The 13,781-nt window shown below is 46.7% G+C and overlaps 1 protein-coding gene across 1 annotated transcript in view; it reads left to right on the top strand.

Annotated features, from left to right (window-relative positions):
• The window catches only part of LOC135059276 (general transcription factor IIH subunit 2), a 118,429-nt gene that overhangs the window by 80,503 nt on the left and 24,145 nt on the right, over positions 1–13,781 (top strand). The window contains exons 14-15 of the mRNA XM_063963894.1: positions 2,460–2,562; positions 10,508–10,547. Coding sequence (XP_063819964.1) covers positions 2,460–2,562; positions 10,508–10,547 — 143 coding nt within the window. The remainder of the gene's footprint in view (positions 1–2,459; positions 2,563–10,507; positions 10,548–13,781) is intronic.

The raw sequence follows: 13,781 nt of genomic DNA, 5'->3' as shown, positions 1-13,781 counted from the left end.
GACTCTTGTAACGCCTCCAAAACCACCGACAAGTCCCAAGGAGCCACAAGCGGGACATAGGGAGGTTGGATACGCAACACGCCCTGAGTAAAGGTATGCATATCAGGTAAGGTCGCAATTTTTCTCTGAAACCACACCGACAAGGCAGATATTTGAACCTTGAGGGAGGCCAGACGCAGGCCTAAGTCCAGGCCCTGCTGAAGAAAAGCCAACAACTTGGCTATACTAAACTTGGAAGCGTCATAATCGTTAGATGCGCACCAAACAAAGTAAGAATGCCAGACCCTATAGTAAATCCGAGCCGAAGCCGGTTTCCGGGCCCGCAACATAGTTTGAATGACCGCCTCAGAAAACCCCTTAGCCCTTTTGATGGAAGCTTCAAGAGCCACGCCGTCGAAGACAGCCGGGCTAGGACCTGGTAGACACAGGGGCCCTGAACGAGGAGGTCTGGGCGTTGTGGAAGTAAAATTGGACGCTCTGACGATAGGCCTTGCAGGTCTGAGAACCAGTGCCGTCTGGGCCACGCTGGAGCTATGAGAAGCAGAATTCCTTTTTCTTGCTTGAACTTCTGAATTACCCTGGGCAGGAGTGACACCGGAGGGAACACGTACGGCAGCCGAAACCTCCACGGTACCGCCAGCGCATCTGCATATAGGCATGCTGCATATCATTTTAATCAGCAGAATGAAAATAGAATTCTTTCCCTTTTTTTTGGGGGGGGGGGGGTCTTCATGGAGCAGGAGCTCCCATCTTGTGCTTCTTTCTTCCTGGCACAGTTTTCCAAACTGAGGTAGGAGGGATGTGAAAGGGGAGGAGCCGGCTGTGCACACAATGCTAATTTTAGATTGTGCCACACCTCCGGTCACAAGCTTCACACCCCTAATGTAAATATATGCTCCAGTGTCCCCTAGTGGATGAAAGAGAAAATATGCAGAGGAAATGTGCGGACTGTACATTGGGGATATAATCGGATAGGAAAGGTTATGAATGTTGAGTGAGCGGTTCTGGAATCTGATAAGTTAGCCTGAAGAGGTGAGTTTTCAGGGAACGCTTGGAGACTAGGGGAGAGTCTTATTGTGCATGGTAGGGCATTCCACAGAGTGGGTGCAGCCCGGATAAAGTCCTGCAATCGTGCATATACCTATAATTGATGACTTTGTCTGCAGATCATAATTCAAGAAAAATATTATACGTTTTCATACCATTCACAGAGGTGTTAAAGAAAGTAGTAAGTACTTATTTTCATTTCACCACACAGAAGCCTTCATCAGAGGCCTTCCTGTGCCATCACTTCAAAGGGTAAAAAAAAATCTCATCAGTTGGCCAGAACTGATGAGCCCACTGATTTTGCCAAATAGTCCTGACTATACCGCTCCCACTTTCCCCTCTTTTCCTTTCCCCCCTGCCCAGAGGCTTACATACAAGCAGTTGCTCATGCACTGTAATGACGTGGTGGATTGGTAGATTTAGCTATCTTTTTGAAAGCTAATTTCCTTCCATTGTTGAGTTGGTTTCTATATTTTGCCAACATCCTGGATCCAACCCAGGCACAAGCGTCCCACATCAGCTTTCTGTTAATTTTTTTTCTTAGGTTCTCAAGTACAACATCTCCTTTCCTGTGTTTGGTCCTGTTTTTGAAGTAGATGGAGTTTTCGTAACAATTCGTCCAGGGCACTTTGACATTTATAGACACTCCAAATGCAGGTTTCCACAGTCCTATATGGGAAGAGCACCAGATGTTATTTTTTTTTCAGCATTGGGAAGGATCATTTCCAGTTCTCATATCTTTATTTTGCTATAGTCTGCACTTAGTGTATCTGGCAAGTTGATAGCTGCCTTCACAGCACCTCTTCAGTGACCAGCAATTGCCATCCTTCAATAAACAGACAGTATCATTACATGGTGTCCGAGCTCTGTGTATCCTTCAATTAATACACTGTATGTTCCTTTTATTTAACACTTACACTCAAGAGATCCCCTTCTCAAATACCTTAAAGAACCTGTGATCATCTAACTACAAACATACTGCGGACTTAAAAAGTTGAAATTACATAATAATGAAGTATTCGAAGACAAAATTAAGCTTCTTTCATTTACACCTTTGGGCTGCGAATTCTCAATAACACCCTTAATCTCCGACATAAATGCTTTTTTTAATATTGTTCAAGAAGACAAACATAGCTGTTACTAAAACAAAGATCTACAGTAAAACAAGAAGACCAAACAAAAAATAGAGTATGCTGGATGGACCTGTATGTTCTTTTCTGCCCGTAAATTGTGTTTCTTGCCAAGTATACAGGTTGTAAATAACAGAGAAAACATTGTTTCATTTGCATTTAATGTCACGCTGCCTTTCTGAATAAAAACGCAAAATGCTCATCGATCTGTAGTTTACCATCTATTGTGGGAAAAGTTTGTAACCAAACAATACTATATTTTTTTTTTCTTCTCGCTTTTAGGTCTTACATTAGTGTCTGCTCCTCACTTGGCCCGGTCGTACCATCATCTGTTTCCTTTAGATGCTTTTAAAGAAGTTTCTCTTTCAGAATATGAAGGGGAGAGGTGATATTTTTATATAAATTACTACATAAATATTAAAAACTGTTTACTTGATATTATTAACTGTTATGGGAACATTATGTTAATAACAGAATAAATTTTAGTGTGTGCATACTATACATAGAATTTGATGGCAGATAAGAACCACTTGGCCAATCTAGTCTAGTATTTCTGTTGTTGTGTGGTATGTAATTGACCAGTCGAAAAAAACATCACTTTCTGCTGCGAGGTACACTGGGCTCCACAAGGATTCACATCGGGATGTAGAGTAGGATCTTGATCCGAGGCACCAACAGGCTCAAAGCTTTTGACTGTTCCCAAGATGCACAGCGCCGCCTCCTCTATAACCCCGCCTCCGTGCACAGGAGCTCAGTTTGTAAGTTGGTGCCATGCAGTAAGCAGACACTTAACAGGAGGGCTGCCCTATGCAGCCTATTGATAGCTTAATTGAAAGAAAAGAAGATTTTTCTTACAAGACTTCAAGGGCTGCAGCAGACAAAGTCTATTAGACTTTTCTGACTGCAGCTCCATCACCCCCAGCGGCGCTGTATACTCCCGCGCCCTGGTTGCCGGGTCACTGCAGCGGAGGCTCTGGTTCCTTCCTAAACTTCAGTCACACACACGTCGCTGTCCTCCCGGATCGTGGGGCCACAGAAAGGGGGAGGTAAGGGGTCTCTTTGGCCGCACTTTACCGCGATCCAGCGCGGCCGTGGGAGGCGGGCCGCGCACGCGCTGGCGTGGACACTTATTGGGCAGCCGCTCCACTATCCACCAGGGTCGATTACAGGGCACATGTCTGTTTTTTTTTTTAATGAAAGTCACCCCATTTTTTAATGCCCGCAGCGCCCGGTGGGGATGCCAGCAGGGGGAGTAGGCCTGACCTGTAGCCACTCCCCCAGCTCCAGGGCGCCATTTATGCAAATGTTCCCGCCCTGGAGCTGCATTTCTCTCCTTCAATCCTGGTCAGCAGCCATCACAGACAGAGCTGAGCTGTTCCTGGGAATGCTGGGGCAAATCCTCCTCTATAGAGCCGCCTGATTGCCAGTGCTGTGCTTCATACAGGACACTTAAGTATTCTACCTGTCACTGGGACAGTGTTAGATAAGAAAGAGTGCATACTGGGGGTCATTCCGAGTTGTTCGCTCGTTGCCGATTTTCGCTATACTGTGATTAGTCGCTTACTGCGCATGCGCAAGGTTCGCAGAGCGCATGCGCTTAGTTATTTTACACAAAAGTTAGGTATTTTACTCACGGCATAACAAAGCTTTTTCATCGCTGTGCTGATTGTAGTGTGATTGACAGGAAGTGGGTGTTTCTGGGCGGAAACTGGACGTTTTATGGGAGTGTGCGGAAAAACGCAGGCGTTCGAGTTGCAAAACGCAGGAGTGGCTGGAGAAACGGGGTAGTGGTTGGGCAAATGCTGGGTGTGTTTGTGACGTCAAACCAGGAACGAAAAGGACTGAGCTGGTCGCAATGGCTGAGTAAGTCTGGAGCTACTCAGAAACTGCTAAGAAATTTCTATTCGCAATTCTGCTAATCTTTCGTTCGCAATTCTGCTAAGCTAAGATACACTCCCAGAGGGCGGCGGCTTAGCGTGTGCAATGCTGCTAAAAGCAGCTAGCGAGCGAACAACTCGGAATCACCCCCACAGTCAGGGTTGTGTGGTACAAACACCCTGTGATATACATCCAGTACCTACTGTGCTTAGTTATATCTATTGTTGACACATATAGCCATACTGAGTATTACTTTGTATTGCTAGTCCAGTGCAGTTTTATGGTGCATAATTTCTGCATGGTACGCTTGTGACTATATACGTGTGTGTGCACGTAGCTGCCTTATTAAAGGGTATTGCACTCATTGCGCTATTCCTATATTGCTATACCTGAGGGAGCTAAGTGTATCAAGTTTTTCTGCATGATATAGGTGTTGTATCGCACGTTATACTTGCTGTGTATTTTTACTTGTGATTTATAGTCTATCTATCTATCTATATATATATATATCTATATATATATATATATATATATATATAATATCCTGAACTCCCGGTTGTGCTGTCTTTGTCACTTCGCTTGGAGTTCTTGCTAGGTATATCGCTGCTTCAACTTGTACCAGGTTGCCCGATATTGTACACGTTATTATGTCAGCTACACGTGGCAACGGTGCTGGGGCTTCTCCCACATTGCGTGGTAGTGAGGCCGCAGACGTGTTGGAGGATAGTATGGCAGCTGAGAGTTCAGGTTCAGGGGGTTCTTTACCGCCCAGTGGGTCTGTAGCACCTGGGGCATCACAGGTCCCACCTTGGGCTACCTTTTCCACGCTGTTAAACATGCTTGTAACTAAATTGGCACCACCTGTGGTACCACCTGTGCCACTGTAGCAGTTTATGCTCCCTGCTATTAATCCGCCATGGGCAGATAAAATCTCCACTCAGTTACAGCATTTTTACCGGTCATTGTCCAAATCTAAGTGTCACTCTCACCCGCCTAAGACTAAGTTGTCTTCTAAACAGGCCATTACCTCCTCCCAATCCACTGCTATCCCATACACGTCCTCTGAGGAGGATGGTGCATATACTGATCCCACAGACACTGACTCAGATGTTTCTGATGGGTAAGGGAAATCAATGGTGGATGTCCCAGATTTGATTGCGGCAATTAGGCTCATTCTCCAGGTGTCTGATGATCCTGAGCCTGAGGCTGTCTCTAAGAAACCGGATAGGTTTAAACGTAAGAAGGTGGTTAAACAAATTTTACCCCATTCTGAACACCTGGTTGACATACGTCAGGAATCCTGGGAAAATCCGGGGACAAAATTCACATCGAATAAGAGACTGTTAGCTCGCTATCCTCTCTCTGCGGAGGTATGTAAAAATTGGGAAACTCCTCCGCTCGTTGATTCTCATGTGGCACGCATGGTAGTTTCCTCTGCTCTGCCAGTTACGTCAGTCACCTCTCTGAAAGTACAGACGGATAGATGTGTGGAGGGCTATTTGAAAGCGATTTACACCCTAACGGGGGCTGTGCATAGGCCAACCATTGCAGCGACATGGGCTGCTGAAGCTGTTGAGGCGTGGGCTCAGGAGCTTGAGGCGGAACTGCCTTCCAACGCTTCTGAGCATGCTTGACAATGTCTCTCATATTACCATGGCTTCTCTGTACCTTAAGGAGGTGGCCTCCAATGCTGGCGGCCAAGGCTGCTACTACGTCTGTCCAGACGTATCCTTTGGTTGAGATCCTGGTCGGTGGATATGGATTCCAAGAAAACCCTGGAGGTGCTTCCTTTCAAGGGAGACATTCTCTTTGGAGAAGACCTCCAATAAGATTGTGGCTGATCTGGCTACTGCTAAAACAGCTTGTCTACCTAGTACGGCTCCTTCCGCACAGAAGGCTAAAAGTATTTTCCCTCAGCCCTTTCGTCCTCCAGGTAAAGCAAAAGGTCAGGCGTATCCAGATCTGCCAAGCCCAGACCTAAGCGAGCCTGGGCTGCCCGTCAGCCTGCTTCCAAAACTCACAAGCCTGCCGCATGACAGGGGGGGATCCCAGGGTGGGGGGCTGACTTCTAGGTTTTGCCCAAGAATGGTTGAAGACCACTTCAGATACCTGGGTAAGGGAAGTCGTCACTCGAGGTTACGCCGTACCCTTCAAGAATCGTCCCCCTCATCGATTTTGCTAGACAGATGTTCCTCTGGATCCGGCAAAAGCAAACACTCTGCATTCGGTGGTACATTCCCTCCTGACCACAGGAGTGGTAGTACAGGTGTCTCTGGCTCAGAGAGGCAAGGGGTTCTATTCACCGCTGTTTCTAGTCCCGAAGCCGAACCGGTCTTCGCGGCTCATTCTCAATGTGAAGTCCTTGAACAAGTATGTGCGGGTCTCCAAGTTTCGTATGGAAACTCTGCGCTCTGTTCTGGCCTTGGAGCCTGGGGACTATATGGTCTCCCTGGACATACAGGATGCCTACCTGCATGTTCCTATTGCAGTGTCTCATCAGCAGTACCTGAGGTTCGCGGTGGGCAAACCTCATTACCAATTTCGGGCGTTACCCTTTGGTTTAACAAGTAATGGCAGTCATGATGGCTTCACTTCGCCGTCAAGGGGTCAGGATACTACCGTACCTAGAAGATTTGTTGATCCTGGCGAATTCCCCAGAACTTCTTCTGTGTCATCTTGATCTGACGGTCCAGTGCATGAAAACCCACGGGTGGCTGATCAACTGGAAGAAATCCTCCCTGGTTCCGGCTCGGAGCATGGTACACCTGGGAGCGTTATTGGACACTCACAACCAGCAGTTGTTCTTGTCTCAGGAGAAAGTCCTGAAACCTCAGGACAAGATCCGATGCTTCCTTTCTCGTCCGCAAGTGTCAATTCATTCGGCGATGCAAGTGCTAGGTCTCATGGTGTTGACATGGTGGAGTATGCTCAATTCCATTCTCGCCATCTGTAGAAGTTGATTCTGTCCAAGTAGGACGGCCTGCCTCACCGGATCAGATCTCACATGATCTCCCTATCTCCGGAGGTCTGCCTGTCACTGAGCTGGTGGCTTCAGGTCCAACGATTGAGCAGGGGCCATCCCTTCTGGATATCCAACTGGGTCCTGCTGATGACGGATGCCAGTCTGAGAGGTTGGGGCGCAGTGTTGGAACAACACTCTCTCTCCAGGGTCGGTGGACCGAGGAAGAGTCTCTACTCACAATAAACATTCTGGAACTGCGGGCAGTGTTTAATGCGTTGACAATGGCCCAGCATTAACAGACCTGTTCAAGTACAATCGGACAATGCCACCACGGTGGCGTACATCAATCATCAAGGTGGCACTCGAAGCCGCATGGCAATGAGGAAAGTATCAAGGATTCTTCAGTGTGCAGAACGCCATCTGCCGGCCATATCAGCAGTGTTCATTCCGGGCGTTCTGAACTGGGAGGCGGACTATCTCAGTCGTCAGGATGTGCACACCAGAGAATGGAGCCTACATCCAGAAGTGTTTCAACTTCTCGTGGACAAGTGGGGCCTCCTAGATGTGGACCTGATGGCGTCTCAACACAATCACAAGTTTCCGGTCTTCGGAGCAAGGACAAGGGATCCTCAAGCAGTGTTCGTGGATGCTCTGTCAATCCCGTGGAGCTTTCGGCTGCCGTATGTGTGCCCTCTGGTGTCATTCCTGCCCAGAGTAAAAAGGAAGTTCAAACAAGAAGGAGGAAACCTACTACTGATCGCTCCAGCGTGGCCCAGGCGGCACTGGTTCTCCAATCTACAGGGCCTCTCGTTGGATCGTCCCCTTCTACTTCCAAAATGACCAGATCTCCTCGTTCAGGGCCCTTGTGTTTACCAGTATTTGGCCTGTCTGGCTTTGACGGCATGGCTCTTGAAGCTTCCGTCCTGAGGGCCAAGGGTTTTTTTCTGAGGTGGTCGTTCAAACTATGTTGAAGGCCCGTAAGCCGGCTTCTGCTAGGCTCTACCATAAAGTCTGGAATGCTTACTTTACTTGCTGTACGTTTCACAATCATGACATTTTTTAGGTTTAGTACGGCCAAACTATTGGCCTTTCTTCAACAGGGCCTGGACTTAGGCCTGCGTCTGACCTCCCTGCAGGTTCACATCTCTGCCTTGTCGGTTTGGTTTCAGAGAAAGATTGCTACCCTTGCTGATGTCCATACATTCACTCAGGGTGTGTTGCGGATTCAGCCTCCTTATGTGCCGCCCGTGGCCCCTTGGGATCTGTCGGTGGTTTTGGAGGCCTTGCAAGAGTCTCCGTTTGAGCCTCTTCCCTCCGCTGACCTTAAGTGGCTTTCCCCTAAGGTGTTGTTCTTGCTGGCTATTGCTTCAGCTAGAAGGGTCTCAGACTTGGTTGCCTTATCCCTTAAGTCTCCCTATTTGATTTTTCACCGTGACCGGGCGGTTCTCAGAACACGGCCAGGTTATTTACCTAAGGTGGTATCTTCCTTCCACCTTAACCAGGAGATTGTGGTTCCGGCCTTTACTTCTCCTGAGTTGTCTGACAAACAGCGGTCTTTGGATGTGGTACGGGCTCTCCGTATCTATGTGAAGAGAACTTCCTCCATTAGGAAATCCGAGTCTCTTTTCGTGCTTTTTGGTTTTCACAAACGTGGCTGGCCTGCTTCCAAGCAGACTCTGGCCAGATGGATTAGAATGGTGATTGCACATGTTTATGTACAGGCTGGTCGTCCGGTTCCTGCCACCATCAAAGCCCATTCTACTCGGTCGTTTGGACCTTCTTGGGCTGCCCACCGTGGTGCGACCCTTGAACAATTGTGCAAGGCGGCTACGTGGTTCTCTGGGAACACATTTCTTAGGTTCTAAGCCTTTGATACTTCTGCCTCCCAGGATGCTTCCTTTGCATGCCGGGTTCTTGTGCCTGCTACAGTGCGTCCCCTCCCATAAGGAACTGCTTTAGGATATCCCCGATGTGAATCCTTGTGAAGCCCAGTGTACCCCGCAGCAGAAAACGAGATTTATGGTAAGAACTTACTGTTGTTAAATCTTTCTACGAGGTACACTGGGCTCCACATAGCGCCCACCCTGACGCACTTAACTTCTTTGGATTGGTATGGCATAGCCGCTAACACCCTCTCCTTGGCTAAGAGCGATTGTCGTCTTGGGTACCTGCTACTGCATTGGGCTGGTTAACGAAACAGAGGTCCTGTGCACGGAGGCGGGGTTATGGAGGAGGCGGCGCTGTGCATCTTGGGAACAGTCAAAAGCTTTGAGCCTGTTGGTGCCACGGATCAAGATCCTACTCTACACCCCGATGTGAATCCTTGTGGAGCCCAGTGTACCTCGCAGAAAGAGATTTAACAACGGTAAGTTCTTACCATAAATCTCAATTCTAGTCCATTTTTAGGTCGGATTCACATTCGACCTATTCAGTGCCTGTGCCATTTTTTCGACTGGTTGAAAAATCTGGCATTAGCGAAAACCACGTGTATCGGCGAATTCACTGCTGATACACGTGTTTTGGAGAATTCGCGGGTGTGTTTGTCCGTTTTTGCCACAATTTTCACCCATGCCAATTCGACAAAAAAAAATTAAACGGCATGGGTGAAAATGGATTATAAAATGCCCGCAATTGAGTACCCTATGTCGAATTAGTGCACTAATTGAATACTCCCCTATATGTCAAATAAATATAAAGAATTCACCTGTGTAACTTAATATATAGTTATTGAAAATGTAAAGCAAAATATCTATTATAATACAGTACATTCAAGCATTCTATAACAGCCACTATGATATTATGGTTTCGGTTCAATAGATCTACAGTAACATGGTCTACAATCCATAGGTTGACACCAAATGGTCAACAGTGAAAAGGTTGACATGGTCATTAGGTCGACACAACTATTTATTTTTTAGGTGTTCTTTTCACCGTCAGAGCAAATGGACCCCCAATTAGTGCATTGCGTCCCCTCGCATGGCTCGCTTAGCTCACCATGCTGCGGGCAAGGTGCATCACTGCTCTCGGCAAGGTTACTAGTCCCATTCGTAGTCCATGTGGATGGTAAAGTATGAAAAAGGTGTGAAAAATGGAAAAGAAACCTTAAAAAGTTGTGTCGACCATATGCACTGTCGACCTTTTGACCATGTCGACCTAATGCATGTCAACCATTTGTTGTCGACCTATTGACCGTCTACAGTATCTAGACACTGTAGATCTATAGATCGCATACAGATATTATTCTACTGCTTAACTTTTTAGTTGGGTGTATCTGATCATGCATGTTTACACAGCACAACACCTTCAAAGCCCGTGCCTTTTGTAAATCATGAAGTGGTGTTCTTCAGTATCAACTTGAGTTGCTATGTTAATGTTTTATTGCTTCATAATATATTCAATAGTCCATTGATGTTTATTCTGTTTGTGAGGATAGAACACTGTGTTTTAGTAAAAGGTTTACACAACTGTTTTCTTAATTTCACTTTTTAAGGTGTTGTCGGGGCTGTGATGGAGAGCTAAAAGATCAACAAGTACGTAAAAGAAATGTGTGAAGCAAAGAGTGATTAGGTTGGGAGAAGGTGCTGCCAGTATGACATTATGTGGAAGCAGCCATGCCATTAGTCCACATATCATTTGTTCTAACCATATGAGATGTTCTTGGGGATATGCTGTACTATGTGACTGCCTAGAAGATGGTGGGCTGAATGTATTATCCTGAGATGAGTGTCCTATTCATGAAGCCAATCCATATGTTACAAACACATACCTCCCATCATTGCTGGTGAGGAAATCTGGAACTTTTCTGTGCCCAGAAAGGGGTGGAGCCTCCCTTAGAAGTCCTTGCAGCACCCCCCTGTTTGCATCACTGAGATGCTGGCCTGCCCCAGGCTCTCCCTTCACTGTGTATAGCTGATGTGCCCAATGCACTAATCTATTCACACAGCAGTTGGTGAACGTGGTCCCCCAAACTTCCCACCCCCCTACCCTCTCTTGTGGCATGTGGTTGGGACAGCGGTACAGTCCCAGAAAAATGGCAGCAGGACAACCATATGTAATTTGACACCCAATCTAAGCTCCAGAACAGTGTGATCTGTCTTTTTTTTTAAACCGGTAGTCATAAAGCACTTTCAATTCAAGAGATCTTTTCCATTTTATATATGCATATAGTGAGATATACACAAATTACATTTGTCAGTGTCTGTGGCAAAATGATAATATACATATCTATATTAGTAAGTGTACATGGCATTTGCAGGGGGTTTATAAACAAAACAAAACCATATTGGCCTCAGGATGCCACCACCTTAACACGAATAATTTAGAGAAAAGAAATATGTTTGTATCAAACTTGTGAGGACCATACATTTTGATAGGTGCTTGTGAGGTCCTTGCCTATATGTCTTTTTGCTCAACTATTACTAGCCACATGTAGCCCAACGTCGTCTTATACAAGGAGTACTAATATAATAATCTTAAACCAATAAGGGCAACCAGTATTTGTTCACCAAATTATCATAATTTTTTTTTATTAACCCTTTTGGTACAGTGCAGGGCGATAACCTTTTCTTTTGTGTAACACAGATCTTACCACCCACCTATCTCTCACCATTTCAGTCCGTCTCCCCCCATTCCATGTAATCAGGATTGCTTTGGTTTAGCACAGATTCCATTAAGAGAACCGGAGTGGTTAACCTCTATCAAGAGTGTGATTTCTCAGATTTCTACTAGAGTAGCACAAAATGAAAATGCAACTCAGGTTTTATAGACCTCTATGGCAGTTTGGTCCGGGTCGGCACCTTCAGGGTCCCCTGGCACTCACTCTCAAAAACGTGCTCTTGCCCAGATTATGCAAGACGACACAGACACTGACTCTGACACGGTAGACGGTGATGGAGAAGTGCTGAGGGGGGCGGCATCTCTTGCAAAAGGGGTGCAGTTAATGATTGAAGCCGTTAGAGATGTGTTAAATATTGTTGACACAATACCTGAGCACGTTGAGGAGGCTTACTTCACCGATACTAAGAAAGCGTCGCTAACCTTTCCTGCGTCTAAAGAATTAAATGCTATACTAAAAAAATCCTGTGAAAACCCGGAGAAAAAATTCCAGATCCCAAGAAAGGTCCTAGTTGCATTCCTCTTCCCTGAGGAGGATAGAAAGAAATGGAAAACCCCACCCATAGTTGACGCATCGGTATCCAGACTGTCAAAAAAGGTGGTTTTACCTGTCCCGGGATCTGCCGTGTTGAAAGAACTGGCTGATCGCAAAATTGACACTACGCTCAAATCCATATACACGGGGCGATATTAAAGCCTACTATTGCCTGTGCATGGATTTCTAAAGCTATAGTAAAGTGGTCTGGCACGTTACTTGAGGAATTTTATACAATGGATAAATGTGACGTTGAATTGTTCTTACGTAATATACAGGATTCTGCGGGATTTACAGTAGAATCCATGAAGGACCTGGGTTCGATGGCTGCTGGGATATCTTCCATGTCGGTCTCAGCTCGTAGAAGGCTCTGGCTGTGCCAATGGTCTGCCGACACGGAATCCAGGAAAGGCGTGGAGAACCTACCCTACACAGGTCAGGCCCTATTTGGGGAAGTTCTAGATGCGTGGATCTCCACAGCAACGGCGGGTAAGTCACCTTTTCTTCCTTCAGCTGCACCTGCCACAAAGAAACCCTTTTCTTCAGCTACATTACAGTCCTTTCGGACTCCTAAAATGAGAACAAAAAAGCTGCATAACACCTTCTTTAGAGGAGGGCGGGCAAAATCCCAAAAAACCTGCTGCTGCAGGCTCCCAGGGCCAGAAGCCTTCTTCTGGTACATCAAAATCCTCAGCATGACGGTGGACCGCACGGCGTGGAGGAAGGACCGGTGGGGACGAGGCTCAGAAGGTTCGTCACATTTGGGTGACGTCGGGCCTGGACCCCTGGGTGCAAGAGATTGTGTTCCAGGGGTACAGGCTGGAATTTCAGGAGCTCCCGCCTCACCGATTCTTCAAATCAGGCTTGCCAGCTTTGCTGCCAGACAGGGCTATCCTACAGGAAGCCATCTGAAAATTAGCAGGGTCACAGGTCATTGTCCCAGTTCTACCTCATATGCACAACAAGGGTTACTTTTCAAACCTTTTCGTGGTACCGAAACCGGATGGTTCGGTCAGACCAATTTTGAATTCGTTAAACCACTATCTGAAGGAGTTCAAATTCAAAATGGGTTCTCTGAGAGCGGTGATCTCAGGTCTGGAGGAGGGGGAGTTTCTGGTATCCCTGGATATCAAGGATGCGTACCTCCACATTCCTATTTGGCCGCCGCACCGGCTTATCTCAGATTTGCACTGTTAGACAGTCACTATCAGTTTCAGGCTCTGCCATTCGGCCTCTCCACAGCACCAAGGAGATGGCGGAGGTGGTTATCCCCCGCAGGCAGGGAGTAAACATAATTCCATACCTGAACGATCTGCTGATAAAGGCAGTATCCAGGGAGAGGTTGTTACAGTCAATTATTCTTATGACTCAACTGCTCAGGAATCACGGTTGGATCCTGGACCTTCCGAAATCACATTTGGAGCCGACAAGGAGATTGTCTTTCCTGGGGATGGTCCTCGACACGGAAGTGCAGAGGGTGTTTCTACAAAGGGAGAAAGCGTTGGTGATACACTCTGTGGTCCAGGATGTCTTGAAGCCAGCCCGGGTATCGGTTCATCAGTGCACTCGCCTACTGGGGAAGATGGTGGCCTCATACAAGGCTCTACAGTACGGA

The sequence above is a fragment of the Pseudophryne corroboree genome, chromosome 1 (genome assembly GCF_028390025.1).
Source record: "Pseudophryne corroboree isolate aPseCor3 chromosome 1, aPseCor3.hap2, whole genome shotgun sequence".
NCBI classification, from domain to species: Eukaryota; Metazoa; Chordata; class Amphibia; order Anura; family Myobatrachidae; genus Pseudophryne; species Pseudophryne corroboree.
Note: the sequence above shows the minus strand (reverse complement) of the source record. Positions and strands in the feature narration are given on the sequence as shown.